The 20,178-nt window shown below is 31.3% G+C and overlaps 1 protein-coding gene across 3 annotated transcripts in view; it reads left to right on the top strand.

Moving 5' to 3' along the window:
• Nucleotides 1-581: 581 nt before the first annotated feature.
• The window catches only part of LOC143048407 (polyphosphoinositide phosphatase-like), a 37,771-nt gene continuing 18,174 nt past the window's right edge, over nt 582-20,178 (top strand). For 2 of the 3 annotated variants that reach the window (XM_076222087.1, XM_076222086.1), the window contains exons 1-15: nt 582-667; nt 5,386-5,484; nt 6,267-6,387; nt 7,170-7,326; nt 8,453-8,503; nt 8,864-8,949; nt 9,514-9,642; nt 10,152-10,252; nt 10,632-10,794; nt 11,811-11,908; nt 12,276-12,409; nt 13,656-13,772; nt 14,752-14,946; nt 17,545-17,711; nt 18,670-18,811. In XM_076222087.1, coding sequence (XP_076078202.1) covers nt 611-667; nt 5,386-5,484; nt 6,267-6,387; nt 7,170-7,326; nt 8,453-8,503; nt 8,864-8,949; nt 9,514-9,642; nt 10,152-10,252; nt 10,632-10,794; nt 11,811-11,908; nt 12,276-12,409; nt 13,656-13,772; nt 14,752-14,946; nt 17,545-17,711; nt 18,670-18,811 — 1,817 coding nt within the window. In that variant the 5' untranslated portion in view covers nt 582-610. Of the gene's footprint in view, nt 668-5,385; nt 5,485-6,266; nt 6,388-7,169; nt 7,327-7,346; nt 7,426-8,452; nt 8,504-8,863; nt 8,950-9,513; nt 9,643-10,151; nt 10,253-10,631; nt 10,795-11,810; nt 11,909-12,275; nt 12,410-13,655; nt 13,773-14,751; nt 14,947-17,544; nt 17,712-18,669; nt 18,812-20,178 lie in introns of those variants that run through there. The other variant, XM_076222088.1, reaches the window with a different exon arrangement.

The following is a 20,178-nucleotide window of genomic DNA, read 5'->3' as shown; positions in this document are numbered from 1 at the left end:
TTTAAAAAAAAAATTACAATATTCGTACAAAATTTGTATACCAGTATTGTGGAATACTGGTAACCAGTATTGTGATCACCAACTACAGGAGATCCAGGATCAGGACTCCTCCGACACCCTCCCCTATAAGAGACCAAATGACAGAGAAGTAAATAGCAAAACTCATGTCCATTTCACAATTTTTAGTTTTTGTCAAGGTGTTAGTCAAAGTTCGCTAAGGGGGAAGCTTAACATGTGCAATCTGGTTAATACCGATACCCTTTTTATCTGACAGATTGTGAAAATACTTTTTACAGAGTTAGACTGATGAAACCGAGAGAACAATCTCGACCAGTCACCTCCTGACTTTCAAAAAGTTTCATGACCTTACACTTTCATATATGATGAAAAACATATGGTTTTCTTCATTTAAAAAAAATATCATACCAAACTACTTTCTCAGGTCGTAAACGTTCATAAAACTTATAGTATCACATTTTCTTCTACTATTTTATTTTCCCTTTCCCAATCCTTTAAGCGTGTAATAGATGCTGATCGTATATTTTGTCTTAATCTTTAAAGTGTTTACAAACAATTATCTCCCCTTGATCAGCTTTGACCAGACGAAAAAATGGACAGATCTATTATTTCTTGCATTCAAAAAGTTGTTTTATATGAAACAAAAGCGGTATATACTTTATTTAAACCCACCACAGGTTTTTGTTCAATATCAAGATTTGTATTTAATCTTAAACATTAAATGACAGTTATCATAAATAAAATACTTCCTCACACTCAGTCACATCTGAGACTACTATAACACATATAGTAGTCTCTATATATAAACTATACCTGAGTGATGGGTCGAAGTACCCTTTTCGAGTGATTAGATGTAGATGTCTCAGGTCACATGCACTGCAGTACTGGTAACAAATTATTTGCACATATAGTAGTCTCTATATCGTCGTGTCATATGTTTTCGTATGTCATATGTTTTCGTATCAACCACATTTCGTCGGTTTCGACTGCATACGCGTACATTGTGGCATGTTTTTCTGTTTCTATATTTAGAACAACAACACCACTACAACTTGATATATTTAAAACATATTCAACGTCGCTTTTTAAAGACGTTAGAACAAATTAAATAAAACTGACCTATTTAGCCATTTTTATTTAATGTCAAAAATACGCATCACTAGAATAGTTGTGGAAAAAAATTCTGAAGGGTTAAAATAAAGTCCAGATATGTTTATTGCAAGTCAGACACCGGATCTTCAAGACATATGACTGTCATGTGTTTTTTTGGCCGTTTTAATCACAAACCATCGAGTTAAAATTAGCAGGGTTCTTATATAAAATGGTTGTTCAAAATCCAACTATTCAATATTTCATTGACAATTTTTTTTTATACATCCTTGATACATGAAGATGAAAACAGTCTTAACTTTTTATATTAAATCATAAATTTTGAAAACTGCATTTTATTTTAGAAAAAATAATGTATTTTGTACAAACCAGGTGCCAATCTGAAAATTAATCAAAATCTAAAAATTTCATCACACGAAACACCAACCTTATACTATTTACTAGTAATTTTTAGTACTGAAAAGTATTTAATAACTTTTTTTATGATTCAAGCGATCACCAGAACCACGACTTTAGAAAAAATTTATTTCCGGATTTTGTAGTCATTTCCTGTCCGTGTACTGATCCAATTTTTATTTCATACGAAAACATATGACGCCGTTTTTTTGACATACAAAAATCGCAAAGTAATCGGAAATAGTAAAAAATCGTAGAAATCATTGACAAAAAAACTAGATACCTAAAATCAATCTACAGGACAATGTCACATGCTTTTTAAATCTGAGTAAACACCTAAATAAAAACTCAACAGTAAAAACTGTAAGCAGTGAAAATTGTTATTAGTACGAAAACACATTACACGATGATATATAAACTATACCTGAGTGATGGGTCGTAGTACCCTTTTCGAGTGACGTTGCAGTTTCACCAGAAAAAAATTATAAACATGTCTATCAACCTCTGTAAATGTGAATGCAAGTTATGAACTGATTGAAATAAGAAGAATAAGGTGGTCTTTTCTGCAACACGCCAACAGTCTTTCCACCTGCCTGTCAACCAATTGTAGTGGGTCTCATTGGGGTCTAAGGGTGAGGCATGAAAGTCAAATTATTGTGACGTGAAAACGGGAAATGAAGTCTAGTGGATCACAGGAAATTAAAAAAAAAAGAAAATTGCTTAAGCTTACGTACATAGTTTAAGCTGGATACGGGAATCTGACAAAACAGTACACGGGATCCAGATCCGAACCTCCAATGAGACCCCATTGTAGGAACTATCTCCATATTATGTTTATGGGTTTCATGTTATTATCCAGAATGCATTTTGACGTTACAATTTCCATTAAAAAGCATGCATAGTATGAATGTAATTGACTACTAAAACATATGATCTCACCATACCTATAGAGTATCAGGGTTTCCCCTGGGTCAATTATTTTTTTCGCCACCTCTTTCGCCAAAACAATATATTTTTCGCCACTTTATTATTTTTTTCGCCAAGTAACATAAATATATTTTTCGTTTAAAATTTACCTTTTTATTAACCCCCCTCCTCCCTTAAATAAGATGATTTTGCCCCATTGTGTCTATGTTTATTCTCTTTAACTTATTTTAGAGTCTACATTTTAATGAATAAACACTAAACATTTACTTTAAAACAACAGAATTTTTCAACTTAAAAGGGACAAATATTCATTTATTTTTAAACAACTTTTCCAAATGAGGGGCCACTATACTTTTATTAATAAAGAAGATATAAGTCCTGGAATATAACAAATTAATGGACATGTTTTCATCATATAATACCAGTATATTTGTAGGGAAAGTTTCTTTATAAGAAAAATACTGATGTGCCATTTTGTACTAAGAAGTGGTTTTTACAAAAAAACAAAAGCTTTTATCACATGAAATTGATCCCTCATTTCATGTGCAGTCATTGTGCACATTGAAGGGTTACTCTCATTCGAGGGGTTGTTCCCAACCTTTTTGAAAAATTTCTTCATAACGACAGTTTTCTTTTCTTGATCATAGTAAGTGAAAAAGTTGAGACTTAAAACTATGTTTGAAACACGTTTGTCACTCAAACGAATTTAAAGTAGTATTAAAGTCAAAGGATAATTAAAGTTTTAAATCGGATATTTCTTGCTTTTGAACATTTTTCGTCACAACAACAGCTTTCTTTTCTAAACTATCTTTAAAAGGAGAGGAGACGTCAAAAGTTTGCTTCAAACACGTGCATCGCAAAGTGGTAAATAAATTCTGTATGTGACATTTAGCGGAAACCATTTAACCATATCATTTTGTCAAACATTTCAATCAAAACCTTTATTAATTAGTCCTTTGTTGTCGATAGCTATTAATGCAATCAGCTGATTATTGATTTTCTGTCAAAATCTTAATGAGGTTAAGGTGAATTTCGAGTATTGTCTGATCAGGTAAAGTCCGAGAAACTCGAAAAAAGTAAATAAACAAGATGGAGGAAAATAAATCGTTGTATATTATATATATTTTTTTATTTCTTTCGCCAAATTCTTTCGCAAATGACAAATTTTTATCGCCACAATTATTATTTTTTCGCAAAATGCGAAAATGGCGACCGCCAGCGGAAACCCTGGAGTATAGTATTGTATTTATTATTAATTTGTTCTTGTCATGAATATGCATGAAATATTTGTCACTAGACATTAAGAAAACAACTTCATAAATTATTCCATGTTAACTCTACACAGAGGTACCAGCTCTTGTATGATGCACATAGAATGTAATATTTCCATTTATTATGTTTTTATGCCCCACCTACGATAGTAGAGAGGCATTATGTTTTCTGGTCTGTGCGTCCGTTCATTCGTTCGTCCGTTCGTTCGTTCGTTCGTCCATCTGTCCCGCTTCAGGTTAAAGTTTTTGGTCGAGGTAGTTTTTGATGAAGTTGAAGTCCAATCGACTTCAAACTTGGTACACATGTTCCCTATGATGTGATCTTTCTAATTTTAATGCCAAATTAGAGATTTTAACCCAATTTTATGGTCCACTGAACATAGAAAATGATAGTGCGAGTGGGGCATTTGTGTACTGAGGACACATTCTTGTTTATAACAGACAACTCTCTATAAATTTTAGAAAACTTTGTTGTTGATTTTTTTTTGATATTATCTCTTTGCAATATAATATCTATATGATTGAACACTACTTTCTAATTTTTTTAACGGTTTCAACTTTTGCTACATAGAACAGAACAGAACATATTTTATTTCCAATTAAGGGCCCACAAGGGGCATACAGAGCATACATGAATAAGGCAAAAGAATATTGATTTGCATAGATACATAGATACAAACAATTTTTTTACATACAGTTACAATACAATTACTAACTCATATTCACTTTAATAAATTTACCAACAGCATTAAGGACCTGATTGTCTTCACAGTTTAATAAATAAATAAATTTATGCTGATTATCAAGTATAGAAAAATTCGGAATTCTTTGGCAAACAAAGTCAAAGAGAGCATCTCTATCCGATTTAAAATTTTCACAGTTAGTTAAAAAATGGATTTCATCTTCAACACAGCCAGAGGAGCATTTTTTGCAAATTCTTTCATTTCGTGGAATATTTGAAAAACGACCAACTTCAATTTGAAGCTTATGAGCAGAAATACGTAATTTGCATATAGATCTTCTAAAATCAAAGTTCTTAATTAAAGAGAGATAATTTTCATAACCAAAATTCTGCTTAAATTTCACATAATTAAACAGTTTTCCATCAGAAGCTTTATTTTGGCTAGCATACCAATTGCTAATATATTTAGTGTGAATTAATTTACTAGATATGTTCAAAAATTTATATTTTCCGAAATGTTTTACTTCTTGTTTAATTTCAAAAACTTCTAATACTTTTTTAACAAATGAGAACCAAGAAGTTATGTTAGATTTGTGAAGCTCTTGGCTGCATTTATAAGCATCTTTCAATAGACTGAATTCAGTTGTAAGATTTTCAAATCTATACCAGTATTTTACAATTGACTTTACAATATCATAATGTAAGGGGAAACGTCATAGGAAAAAACGGGTTATCAAATTAATGAAGATACAGGGCTGCCAACAATTTCTATTTTATAACAAATAAACCCTTCAGCCAATGCCAATTTTATAAAACTCAATGCAAACACAATGCTATGAACCACGTTACCACAACAAACAGAAGAGCCTGAATTTGGGCAGTCAGACATTCATTTTTCTAGAGATATAGAATTATAAAGTTATGCCCTTTTAAACTTGGAAAATTGTACTTGTTTTTTTTTAAGTTATTCTTTTTTTTCAGAGAATATATGTAGTTGGATCTAACACCACAGAGACACAGTTTCGTGTACTGAAAATTGACAGAACTGAATCTAGGGATTTAGTTATTCATGATGATAAGGTATTTAATAGTGTAGTGTAGACAAAATTTGTTCTTCCCTCATGACAAAGTAGCAGATTGGTGTGTCGTTAAACCAAATTGAACATATTTTAGTTTCTCAGACTATTTTCTCTGTTCTTGGAAACCTGGAAGTTTTATTTTTGTTGTTGTAAAGACAATGTCCCCAAAATTGCCACTTAAATAAATATCATTCATGCTGTTACAATTTGGATGATCTGTAAATTTTGAGTTAGGCCTATTTTTGTGGACTATTTGTTATAAACTTATATAGAAGTTTGTGTCCATCCATAAAATTAGACACACTTTGTGAACTCCATACAGACAGAATGCTGTTTTAAACACAGTCTTATTATTTCAATGAAAAAATAACAATCCCTTTAGCTTTTCAAGGTCAGAAGTCAAGGGTCAGGTCAGACTTAAAACATTGTCAACACAAGAACAACTTAACCACTTTTACAAAACTTCATCAGATGGAGTACATATAATCACTATGAAATCACATTGGAAACTTTTAATGTTTGTTTTTTTTTTTAATTATAATTCAAGAATATTTAAGAGTCTTTAAACTAATATTATTCACGTTCATCTTTCAAAAAAACGATTCAGAAATTACTTCGAGAAGAAACCAACCTACCGAATGTCCACCACAAAATATACATACACGTAAGGAATGTGACTGTTTAGTAAAAATGTTGGTTCTAACAGATTTCTGATGCATTCCATGTATTCCTTATGAGGTAACATCCTACCAGCTCATAATGACATTTCTGATTTCATTTCAGGCTGTTTATACACAGATACAAATACGTAATTTACTGACAATGATAAATCATGGAAATCAACCAAAAGATGTAAAATCTGATGCAGGACTCATTAAAACTATCTCAGCTTTTGGAATAGTTGGTAAGATTTAGTAATCACCTCACTTGAAAGTCACTAGATAAGATTATCATGATTGATAATTAACTATACTGTACTTTACCACCATTTTCATTTGACAACTTTTGCTTGAGCTATTAGACTTAATCAATTTTTGGCCAGCATTATGACAGTCTGTACTGTTTGCCACTATTCCAAGTTACCCCTTTCGGTACCTCGAATGTATAAGATAGCGCGGCCACTCTTGGTCTCATCGTCACTCAATTGGAGGTCATACTATTGTGCAGTCGTATAATGGATCTCCTTAAGATAATTAAAAGATACAGATCAGACATTGATCCAAAGTGTACTGTTTGCCACTAGTTCAATGCTCCAGACTAGTAAAAACATTTTCGAACTAGCAAGTATTTGCAAAACTTTGTTAAGATTGTAAGAAAAATGGCGGAATATTGGTCTTCAGATTGTATGCAGTTGGAAAAGTTTTTGGTGTAGACTGTTGTGAAATATACCATTCTGAAGCAATTGGTCCAAAAGCTTTCATACTTATTTAAATTGTTTGTCATTATATTTGCTTAATCATAGTTTCATAATTTATCTCAATTTAGATTTCAAAATTTTTTGCTAGATTTATGAAAATGAGACCTGTATTTGACTTGAGATACCATAATGACACCTTGTGAGCTGGTTTTGGTAATTTGACTGTACAATGTACTGTATAAAAGGTGTAAGAATATAATACCAATAATATAAATGTAGAAAACTGCTATGGTAAAAGTTATAGGATAGATATTTGTCATTTTTTACAGGCTTTGTAAAGTTTCTAGAAGGTTATTACATCATTGTAATAACACAGAGAGCAAAAGTTGCAGTAATAGGACCACATGTGATATACAAAGTTATGAATACAGCTATGATACCTATACCTAATGATACTGTCAAATATACTCATCCTGATGAATCAAGGTTAGTGTATAATACACATGTGATATACAAAGTTATGAATACAGCTATGATACCTATACCTAATGATTCTGTCAAATATACACATCCTGATGAATCAAGGCTAGTGTATAATACACATGTGATATACAAAGTTATGAATCATACCTAATGATACTGTTAAATATACACATCCTGATGAATCAAGGTTAGTGTATAATACACACATTTTCAGTATTGGAGGGGCTTTAAGTCTGTACGTATGTTGTTCGTCTCTACGTCCCAAAATTGGTTTCTGTTCTCTAACTTTAGTTTGCCTCAACCAAATGTTATGAAACTTATACACAGTGCTAATTACCACAAAACGCAGATTTAATCAGATATTTGGTGATGTCACTTTTCCCATTATAGTATAGAGTTATGTCCCTTTACAAATGAAAATATTGCTTATTACCACAAAACCCACATCAAGTACAAATTTGGGTAGTGTCACTTTTACAGCTCTTGAGTTATGTCCCTTTTTAATGTTACATGCAAGCTTGGCCATATGTGTCCCATTGACACTTTCCCCATTTATTTAGTTCCTTCTTTTAGACTTTGTATCAACCATTAATATGTTAAATAGCTATAAAAGGCTGTTAATATAAAAATGAGATAATTTTCCATTAGAGTCAAAATGCCATGAATGTTAACAATGCTAGTTCACTGTCACTGTACATACTTAAACAAGGAGCATAAACATACGGTTTAGTCAACAAGAAAAGGCTGCAACATTTCAAAATGTTAAACCATTGATACCAGAAAACCAATAACCAGAACTATGACAAAACAATGAAAGAAACCCTAATATAACGAACATCATCCTATCAAAATCAATATTAGATTGATATATTGATTATTTACCAGTATTGTTTTTACTTATTCCATTTGTAGATATTAACAATACTGAAATAGAAATAAAAAATAAGAATAAAATGAAAAGGAAGATATGTTATTTTTGTTTGTATCTTCTTGAAAGTCAATGGAAAGTATCAAAATACAGATGTCAATTCAAATAAAAAGAGAATAGGATTAAAAAAAAAAGAATCAGAACATATCTTTTAAATAGACTTTGTTATAACTTTTTGATATTTTGGGGTATATTTTTAAGGTATAAGAAGTTATTTGAGAGTGTTGACCTGTCCAGCAATTTTTACTTCAGGTGAGTTTTATAAATTTCACACACAGGAAAACTGTTAAAAAAAGCAGCAGGGTTCTTTGTAGGAATTTACTTGGGTTAGTCTCAAGTCAACATTATAAAATGTTTATAAGTTCTATGCTGCTTTTTCTAGGTATAATTTCACAATTTTTCAATGAGACAAAATAAAATTTTTGGTAAGTTTTGCAATTGAACTGATTGAATTTGAGTTTTATTAATTTAATGATTGTATTTTTCAGATAAATACATTGAATGTTATTCAATAGTTGATTATGTTTTCAGTTACAGCTATGATTTGATACATTCGTTACAGTTTATTATGATGCCAGTGTTCTCCATTCAATGTTTGATTATTTTTTTCAGTTACAGCTATGATTTGACCCATTCATTACAGTTTAACATGATGCCAGTGGATTGTGTATCAAACAGTACTGACTTAGGTCAATCTGGTAAGGTATTTTTTTTAGACTGTCTCTATTTCTCTCAGTTAACCATATTTGAAACAAGAATGTTGAATAATTTAAAACAACAACATTTAAGAAAATAAACTCAAAATAATGTTTTAGTTATAAATTAAAAAAAGAAATCTGCATTAGGTGTAAAAAATTACTTATATTGTTTAATGTTGTAGTATGTAGGATAATATATTAAAAGGGTCGCTTCATCTACTTATATTGTTTAATGTTGTAGTATGTAGGATAATATATTAAAAGGGTCGCTTCATTTTAATTACTTATATTGTTTAATGTTGTGTTATGTAGGATAATATATTAAAAGGGTCGCTTCATCTTAAACTTTTTAAGATATGTAATAAACAAATATAAGCTGTATTTTTGTCAACTTGGAAAAAAAAGGTTTTGGTGGCAGTCTCTTTATACATCCAAGCAACAGAATTACCAGTTTTCTTCAATTCATTATGCTACATTTGTTAAGAAATAATATGTGATTTTGTTTGAATATTCAAGTATATGACAACATCAATTAGGTTTATTTTAACATAATTTCTATTTCAGAGGTGTATGGAATAAAGAACAGATACGCACAGAAATATTTATGGAACAAGTTTCTGATAAAACCCTGTAAACATATATTACATACCGACTGGTTTATACCTATAATACATGGATTTGTGGACCAAAAACGTATCCTTAAGTATATTGGTGATATTGGTGCGTACCAATATTCATGGTTTATAAATTGATTTCATAGTAAATCAGAAACTGCTTACAGTTCCAGAGTACCTGATTGCAGTCAAAACTTTTTTGGGGGTTTAATTTACTAACCATATGTTTTCAGTGTAGTGTTTCTTTGATCCCATAGGTTTTACTTGACATTTGGTCCAGTAAATGTGAAGCAATAATCAGATCTGATACTCTTTAACTCAGTCATTTGACAAATAAATCTAAACATTTTAATCCTTGAAAAAAGTCTTGCATCAGTATTTTGTCACAATTAAGAGGCTGTGAAAATGATTATAGAAGAAGTCCTTTAAAGTATAAAGCAATTGTAATACTCTCCTCCCAAGTTTTTGGCTGTTGCCTATAATTGCTTACATCCACTCCATTTTAACTTTTTGACGATCATTGTCTCATTGGCAATCATGCCACATCTCCTTATTTTAATATAATTAAGTTTTCTTAACGAATAACAGATTTATGTATATTTGGGAAAGCATTGTACATCACTCTGATTGCTAGAAGATCAATTCAGTTTGCTGGTACCAGATTTCTTAAAAGGGGTGCAAATTCTGAGGTATATACTAGTGTAATTTCAGTTATTCAATTATACATTGACTCATACTATGCATACCATGTGAGCAGAAATAACTTGGTATTGAGGTATAGCCATTTTTAACTAGAAATCTAAGTTTTCTTTTGAAGCCGTTCCTAATGACTTCAAACAATGTATGAAAAGATTAATAAATAACTACCACTGACCATTAAAAAAAGGACCTAAACATAAACATTCTTTGCAAAAGAATTACCAGAAGAGCAAAGAGTAAATATTTTCCTGTTCACTACTGAATGTTTAAAAATTTAGGTTTAGATATTTCGTATCCAAATAGATTTGGTGCAGATGTAATTTATATTTCTTCAATTATTATACATATAAACTTTTCTTAATACTAAAGGGATATGTTGCGAATGAAGTGGAGACAGAACAGATTGTTCATGATGCCAGTATAACATTCCTTGACCGTACCAAGTTAACATCATTTGTACAGATGAGGGGCTCTGTACCATTGTTCTGGTCACAAGATGTTTCTACAATGGTACCGAAACCTGCTATTTCATGTAAGCAGTACTCTTAATTTTTATTTTGTTGGTTAAGTAATCAACTGTGTTTATTTTGACCCACCTATATTTTAGTCTTACCAGCTGTTCTTAAAGCTAGTTATTCATTAATCTCAAAGTCTTATACATGCAAAACGACGAGAAGTTTTTATTTTGGTATGTGTAACTTTTCGAAAATATATCTAATAATGAATACAAAATATCTTAAGAATACTCACTGAACAAGTACTATTGATAATACCGAATGTTTATAGGTTCTTAATTCCACTTTCAGCAATCTTGGCTATTATAATGGTTATAGCTTTTTATTAGTGAAGGAAGCTGGAGTGTATGGAGAGAACTTCTCACCTAAGGCAGGAAAACTGGCAATGCTAGTCAATAGACCACTTTCTAGTTTGTCCTTCACCAGAAACTATGTGTGCCTTTATGTCATTTACCAGATAAGGATTGCCTGTACTCCTGCACTATTAAAGTTCATCAAGTGATCGTCATTGTGCAGGGCAAACTAGAAATAATGTTTGTTCTGTAGGTACTTAATCACAATTCCCTAATGGCAACAGTGCTGATTGTCAATTATGAGAATTCAATTTACCAAATAATTTGTGCAATATAGCATCATAGGTTTCCAACCACTCACTTCACATGGGAACGGAAGTGAAGATACCCCTAAACTGACGAATGATGTTCACTAAAACCAAAGTTTTTGACGGAAATTCATCGAACTCAAAAGTTGTCTATTAAAACCAGGGTTAAGTACAACTTGCCATGAGCACAGTTTTCATCATCATTGATGATAGACTTTGTGTCGATGGCTCTTTGATAGACTTGGTTCAATTTATTCCCAACTTTAATGGAGTCTGGTCAATTTAAAACTGGACAAACTGTATAGAACCCTGTCGATTGATGAAAACTGTTTGTTGATCTCCAGATGTGTGATGGTTCTGTGTGTCTTTCGATTACTGTCTTATTGAAATTTAACCCTTTTTATTGATATATAAATGATTTTGTTTATTCAGTGGATCAGAAGGACCCCTATGCCAAAGTATCAGGACATCATTTTAACCAGTTGTTGCACAGATATGGTTCTCCTGTAATAATCTTAAATCTTGTTAAGGTAAGAAGGCAATTTTTATGGTAAATACAACTGATTTTCGCGTTTAGAAAAATAATAAACTATAAATCGTCACTAATATTTTAGACTGGTATCTTTCATTATATTAGAACAACATCATGTAAATTTGAAAATTTCCAAAAATAAATAGCCGCTAAGGTTGACTAGAAAGGATAAAATGTGAAATAAAGTATCCAGGAGAATAAATTATGTTTGTCTCTTATGTCATTGAAGAACTTTTTTGACACACTATAAATTGATTTATAACACAATACAAGAATAATAAATAATTGTTCATCAAGATTTATCATTGTGTGATTATTTTCTAACTCAAAAATGAATCAGTGCTGACTTTTTTTGGTTTTTGTAGAAAAGAGAGAAGAGAAGACATGAGAGTATACTATCAGAAGAATACAAGGATGTCGTGGAATACTTAAACCAGTTTCTGCCTGAGGATCAATGCATGAGATATGTGGATTTTGATATGGCTTATTTTAGTAAAAGGTAATAGTTTTTATCATATGATTATTTCTGTATTGGTTTATTATATTCAATCAATAATAAGCAAGTGTTCTGACTAATAACTAAATATTACTACTATGTTATATACATATAAACATTCATGGATCTACAATCTGTTGATACCTGTAACTTGGCATTGCACAAGGTCATGTTTTTCTCTGGCTGTTTATGACGTCTTTACACTAAATCCATTGGACGTTGGATCTGTACGGATTGATAGTTTAGTCTTAGATGCATGATTTGTTTTATTAGTTGTTAGTGGCTTTGAACTAGCAGTCAGATAACTGCGAGTACTCTCAGATCTGTTCCTAGTGTCTTTTTTGTCGGGATGTACAAGTACCCGGCCACGTCCACTTGTATTTTTGTACATCTGATGAGTTAAGCCTTTTTCAACTGATTTTTATAGTTCGTTCTTATGTTGTACTGTTATACTACTGTCCCAGGTTAGGCCCTAGACAATGTTAGGGGAGGGTTGGGATCCCGCTAACATGTTTAACCCCGCCATATTTTTTAAGTATTTGCCTGTCCCAAGTCAGGAGCCTGTAAATCAGTGGTTGTCGTTTGTTTATGTGTTACATATTTGTTTTTTCATTCATTTCTTTTATATAAATAAGGCCGTTAGTTTTCTGGTTTGAATTGTTTTACGTTGTCTTATTGGGGCCTTTTATAGCTGACTATGCGGTATGGGCTTTGCTCATTGTTGAAGGCTGTAAGGTGACCTATAGTTGTTAATGTCTGTGTCATTTTGGTCTCTTGTGGACAGCTGTCTCATTGGCAATCATACCACATCTTCTTTTTTAAATAGTCAAAAGTGAAAAAAATATGAAAATTTAAAAAAAAAAATAGGTCTACTGGAATTTTTTCAATAGATAGAAAACAAAATTTTTTTTTTTCTACTGAGATTTTCAACTTATACACAATGTGCTGAATATTTAAAAAGTGAATTCATTCCCTATTTTTATTAAACCCTAAGGTGCTACAAAATGACTTCTATATGCACACAAAGTAATAAAGCTGTTACTTAAAATTCTATTTATAAAGTTACAAATTGAACATGGTTAAGATATCTGAAATCGAGATCATCTATTCTTACATAGATTGATTGACTTTTAACATTTTCTCAGGCACTTGGTGAAAGTAATATTTAAAAAATGTAGCACCCTTTTTACAATTTCTTCCTGAAACACTATATAGAGGTACTTAGACTACTATACATATTTTGTTTTAGGAAAAATATAGATGTTTTGTCAAGATTAGCTAAAATAGCTAGGCAGTGTGTAAAAAAGACGGGACTGTATATAAAGACGATGAAACCAGTGGAGGAAAAATTCTGGGATCAAGAGGAGTAAGTTTTTAAACAGTACAGAAAAATGTCTATCATCTCTTCGTCTGCTATAAAATAAAATCTATTATGCTTTGGAAATAGTTTTATTTATGGATTCAAATTTGAATGGTTGGTTAAAATTTTGTTGATTCATACCTTTTCATGCATCACCTACAGTATATGGGAGCCATTATGTTTTCTGGTCTGTGAGACAGTCAGTCTGTTTGTCCTGTACTAACTAGGTTGAAGATGTGAGACAGTCAGTCTGTTTGTCCTGTACTAACTAGGTTAAAGATTGAGACAGTCAGTCTGTTTGTCCTGTACTAACTAGGTTGAAGATGTGAGACAGTCAGTCTGTTTGTCCTGTACTAACTAGGTTGAAGATGTGAGACAGTCAGTCTGTTTGTCCTGTACTAACTAGGTTGAAGATGTGAGACAGTCAGTCTGTTTGTCCTGTACTAACTAGGTTGAAGATGTGAGACAGTCAGTCTGTTTGTCCTGTACTAACTAGGTTGAAGATGTGAGACAGTCAGTCTGTTTGTCCTGTACTAACTAGGTTGAAGATGTAAGACAGTCAGTCTGTTTGTCCTGTACTAACTAGGTTGAAGATGTGAGACAGTCAGTCTGTTTGTCCTGTACTAACTAGGTTAAAGATTTAGGTTAGTGATCCTTTAAGTTGTATTCACTATAATGTATACACATGTTCATCATGCTATGAACTTTAAAACTTTTGACCCAGATTTTGTGGTTCATTGAACATGGAAATGTGATAGTACAAGCACGGTATGGTTTCCTATAAATCAATGTACTTATTTTTAGTGCTTCACATTTTTTTTATGAAATGCTAAAATAAAGTATGAAACAGTTTCCATAATATACAAGTAAAATCAGGTGATTTAGATTATGTAAACATTTTTATTATTTTAAGCTACCTTAAGATATTTGATTACATGTTTCTAAATTGTTCCATGAAATTTTGAAATTATCCACTTTTTAACAGATTGATAGGTTTCCATGGTTACAGAAATGACTATGGCTGCCTACAGACAGGTGTTGTGAGGACAAATTGTGTTGATTGTTTAGATAGAACCAATACAGCACAGTTTGCTATAGGTAAAGCTGCACTGGCCTATCAGTTGTGGGCACTTGGTGTTTTACCTAAGATGGACCTGGAGTTTGAAACTGATATCATAAGGTTAGAATTACTTAAGTTCTACTTCAATACCATGTAAACAAACTTTTTGTTTCCCTGATACCACCCCTTCAGCCAAATATTGTGCAGGTTTCGATGTGAAAAGAGACACTTAGTTCAATACAGTGACATTTTACATTGTCCCCCATGTAACGCATTGCAGGGAACATGGAATTACTGTGTGTCTGTCTGTCAGTCCGTTCTTTTTGGTCCTTCTGTCCTGTTTGTTATCTCTTCCACAGGTACAATTCTTGGCAGATTTTTCTAAAACTTATATTATAGGTTAATATCAGCTGTATCTCTGACAAGTTCTAAAATTACGACGATTGACTTTTTAAAAGAGTTATGCTCTTTAAAATGGCCTCAGCATTCTTACAGGTACAATTCTTGTCTGATATTTATAAAACCTATACTATAGGTTAATATCAGCAATATCTTGGTCAAGTTTTAAAATGGTGGACATATGATTTTTTAATAACGTAAGAGTTATGTCCCTTACAAACTTGAAATTTATGAAAAGTTACCTTGTGTGCTCTCTCACAATACAATTCTTGCCAGATATTGTTAAAACTTATACTATACAATACAATACAATACAGTATTTTTATTTTCCAAATTAAAGGGCCCATTAAGAGCATAACATTAAATACAACATGACATAAACATTAGAGTGATTGAAGAAACATAAAATAATAATTCAAATGCATGAGGAAAGTGTCATGGGGAGATAATTTTGACATCTACTAGAGTATTTAAGTTAACTAATTTTTTGATTTTCTATTTAGTTGCAGGCCTTTATCGAGGTATGCACATATAATAGATAAAAAAACTGCTATCTTCATTACTCATGATCCATGAAAAAAGATCTTTTCTGTTTAAATTATCTAAACTGTGGTATTTTTTTTTTATATAATCAGTCATATCTCTTCTGAGGTTATTGTAAAGAGGGCATTCCAGAAGAAAGTGCTTTTTATTTTCAATACAATTTGAATTACAATATAAACATATCCTCTCATGCCGAGGTAATATTTCATATTTACCACATACATTGGTAATTCGTTCATGTCTGCCAGTTTCTATTCTTAAACAGTGATTGCTGAGTCGGTATTTTGTAAACAAATGTTTTTGTGGGTGCTTTAAATCTAAATAATTTTTATAGTCAAATGACCTTTTGAATGAAAAATAACTCTAATTTCCCTTGATTTTGTAAATAAAAATACCGCATTTTCTCCCAATCTTTTTGAAAATTTAATTTGAGCTGTTTATTCAGTGAATTTTGAAATTTATTTCTGCCTAAATTTTTACATATATTTAGGTCAATACCCAATTTTTCACTGTAGAAAATGATGTTAGAGAGCCATGAATTATTGGAGCTAGTTTGAGCTTTACTTTCAATCATTTTTAACTCAGAATAAGCACTTTTCAATAAATCAGATGGATAATTCTGTAGTCTATGCCAATACATAAACATATGTGTTAGCAAATTTATATAAAAAGGATATCTACCACGTTCAGACAGGACTGCTACATTTGTGCAAATCTTTGTTACACCAATACAAATGCAATAATATACTTACAAAATTTTAAATTTAGCTTCTCAAACTCCCAATCTTTAAATATGTCAGAAAGGGATAATTTTTTCCTTTTAGGAGTAATGTTAATAACACCCCAATTTTCACAACCATAAGTTACAATTGGCTGTATGCAGTGATCAAATAAATGCAAAAGAGTTTTAATAGGAGGATTTGATGATTTCATGTCTTTATAAAGTTTAAAACTGGCCTTTTGACCTTTTTGAAATAATTGTTTCCTGGCTTCATTAAAATTTCCAGTATTTTGAAAGACTATGCCAAGATATTTGTATTGTTTAACACATTCGATAGAATTATTTCTTACATTGAAATCTTTATTAAGGAGTATACCACTCCTATTGAATATAATAATCTTTGTTTTCTTCAAATTTATTTCCATACACCAATCTTTGCAGAATGTGCACAAAGTATCAAGTCTCTTCTGAAGCCCTTCTTTTGAGTCAGATATTAATACAAGATCATCAGCATAAAGTAGACATGGTATCTTTTCGTTATTTAAATTGACATCATCATAATTGTTTGATAATATATCTGGCAAATCATTAATAAATAGTTTAAACAATGTGGAACTCAAAACGTCACCTTGTGGTACACCAACATTATATCTAAATAAATCAGTTATTTTGTCTTTTACTTTAACACACACTTTGTCATTACTATACATAGATTTCAATATGTTATAAAATATAACATTATTTGTATGTTGTAATTATTTGTATAATATACCAATACGAACAACCTTGTCAAGGCCTTGAGAAAATCTACAAAACATACATATAATTTACCTTTGCCTCTTTAAACATATTTTTCTATGAGACATTTGTGTACAAAAATGTGATCCGAAGTGTGAGCTTTCTTAGAAAAACAATTTGAATATAACTATAGGTTAATATTAGCAATATCTCTGACAGGTATAAGAAAGGAGGACTTTTTTTAAAAGAGTTATGTCCATTGGTTAATTTGATAAGAGCAAGAGGGGGAAATTGGAACTCTTTTATTTCCTTTGCAGTATGCTGGAGGATTTATATGAAGCACAAGGAGATACAATAGCTTTACAATATGGAGGTTCACAACTAGTCCACAGAATTGAGGGATACAGGAAAATAAATCCATGGACAGCTCAGTCTAAGGATATTTTATATACTGTGTCTAGATATTACAGTAACACATTCACAGGTGAGTTCATGGTCATCTGATATTGATGAAAAATTACCAGTTAAAGGAAAATAAATCTTGTCAGATTCCTACTGAAAGCATTGATCAACATCTGTATTTTATGATTAATTCTAATATGATGTGCGTCTTTTGCTTTGTAAACAACACTGTGATAAAATTTTAATTATATCTATAGTTCTATACTTAGTGCAGACTCAGAGATATACATAATAATGAATGTTACAGTATAATTCACATGTAAATCCACACTTATCATAATATATTTGCAAATGCCATAATAATTTTATTGTTTTGAAAATTACAATAGAAAAAAGCTTACAGAGCCTTTGATCTTATTTTGAATCTTAACAAAAAGAATGAATGCATAGCAGATTGGAAAAATCTCCAAAGTAAATTACCACCAAAAATCCATCAATGCATTTGGCCTTTATAATTTTTTTCAAAACATGAAAATAATGTGGCCAGGGTTTCATTTATAACATTTTTCAACTGATTATTAAAAGACCTTAAACCAAAACTTTTGATGACATGCATATATATGGTTAAAAATTTGATGATAGTACAGTTTTAAAAAAAATGAATTTAGAATAGATGGTTATAGATTAAGTGATCCTTACTAATAATTTTAAGCTTTATTTTTTTTACAATGTTTACAATCAAACGAGAAATACATGTACATGTACACCTTACAATCATTCAATACATTAAATAAAGTTGACCTATTGATTATTGTTAAGAAACAGACTTAACCAAGAAAACTGAACATTGACCAATAAACCATGAAAATTAGGTCATGGTCAGATGAACTATGCCAGGCAGACATGTACAGCTTACAATCCTTCCTTACAACAAATATGGTTGGCCTATTGCTTACAATGTAATAAAAAGAATATTATTCAAATACTTATAGTACGTGTACTGAGTATCATTTAATTTTCTTTTATGTTATATATTATAGATCTAGAAAAACAACATGCCACCAATATCTTCCTTGGAGTATTTTTACCACGGGAAGGGAAGCCTAATATATGGGAATTACCGACTGATTATTACCTGCATAATAAAGATCTAGCTGGTGTTCAGAAGATATTTAGGAAAAGGTATATTTCAACACTTGTTTTATGTTTTACTTTTAAAAATTATAGAACATATATCATTGACACATTGGAGATGGTTTTGTGTCTTAATCCCCTTTTTGGATCATTTTTAACCAGTTACAGCAAAAATGCCTTGAGTGTGTAGGTAAAGGATATATCTTTGGTTAGCTTGCTTGCTAGATGAACCGTGAAATCATTGTTAGGTAATATATACTACCCTCCTTTTGGAGTAGTCTAGTTCTACAAACAGATAAATAAAAAAGAAGATGTGCTATGTTTGGTAATGAGACAACTCTTCTCAACAAGAGACCAACATGACACAGAAAAAAACAAATTTAGGTCACTGTACAGCCTTCAACAATGAGCAAAGCCCATACTGCATAGTCAGCTATAAAAGGCCTCGAAATTACAATGTAAAACAATTATAACCAGAAAACTGAATCACTAACAGGTCTACACACGGGGAAATATTTTACATTGTAAAAAGGACTTTTTGCTAGATAAGTCTTTTATTATTATAAAGTTTAAAAATCATTAATTCTTACTAAATACATAAGAGTCCTTTCAAGTTAAATCTTTGAAATGAGAAAATAAAAAACACAAACACATTACACCTAATTGCGGCCAAGCTTAGCAAAAGGGCGTGCGACATAATGAGTCAAACAAGCTTTATTAGAGGAACTGGCGAAGGAACGATCGTTTTCATTGGTTGGTTCAAACCTTCGAACATTAAATTTTTAGAATTAAAATTTAGTTTTGTAAATTAAATACTCACCTTCATAAATTTAGATATCAGTCCACTCGCTGCATTATTCAACCGGAAACCAGCCAGAAAAAGAAACCATGACCCCGTGACAACCTCTCCCACCTGACACCTGTGTGTCCTAAACCTTCATCATTTATTCCTTAAAATGCTAGGCACTAAAAGGGGGATGAAGGGGAGGAGGGAGGGACCTCTGATTTATGAAGGTGAGTATTTAATTTACAAAACTAAATTTTAATTCTAAAAATTTAATTTTTATTACATTAAATACCTCACCTTCATAAATTTAGATAACAGAATTTAACGAAGGGCTGAATCCCCATCACTAGGAGGAGGAAAAACAACCTGTTGAGCAGCAACCAAAGGCCCTAAAGAATAGAGGTTGTCACAATGAAGAGGCATGGACCGTAAATAATGGTTATAAAAGGCACTATCCGACCTCCAAAAACCAGCTGACATGATTTCCGACATAGAGGAGGAATTAAAAATGTTCCAAGAAGAGGCTAAGGCTCTTACTTCATGTGCTTTAACTTGATGTTTAACTAAAACTTCAGAAGAAGCAGATTTATAGGCCAAAATGACAGTATTGCAAATCCAAGTAGAAATG

This window comes from Mytilus galloprovincialis, chromosome 10, assembly GCF_965363235.1.
Source record: "Mytilus galloprovincialis chromosome 10, xbMytGall1.hap1.1, whole genome shotgun sequence".
NCBI lineage: Eukaryota > Metazoa > Mollusca > Bivalvia > Mytilida > Mytilidae > Mytilus > Mytilus galloprovincialis.
The sequence above is the reverse complement of the archived record's forward strand: the minus strand, read 5'-3'. Positions and strand labels throughout refer to the sequence as shown.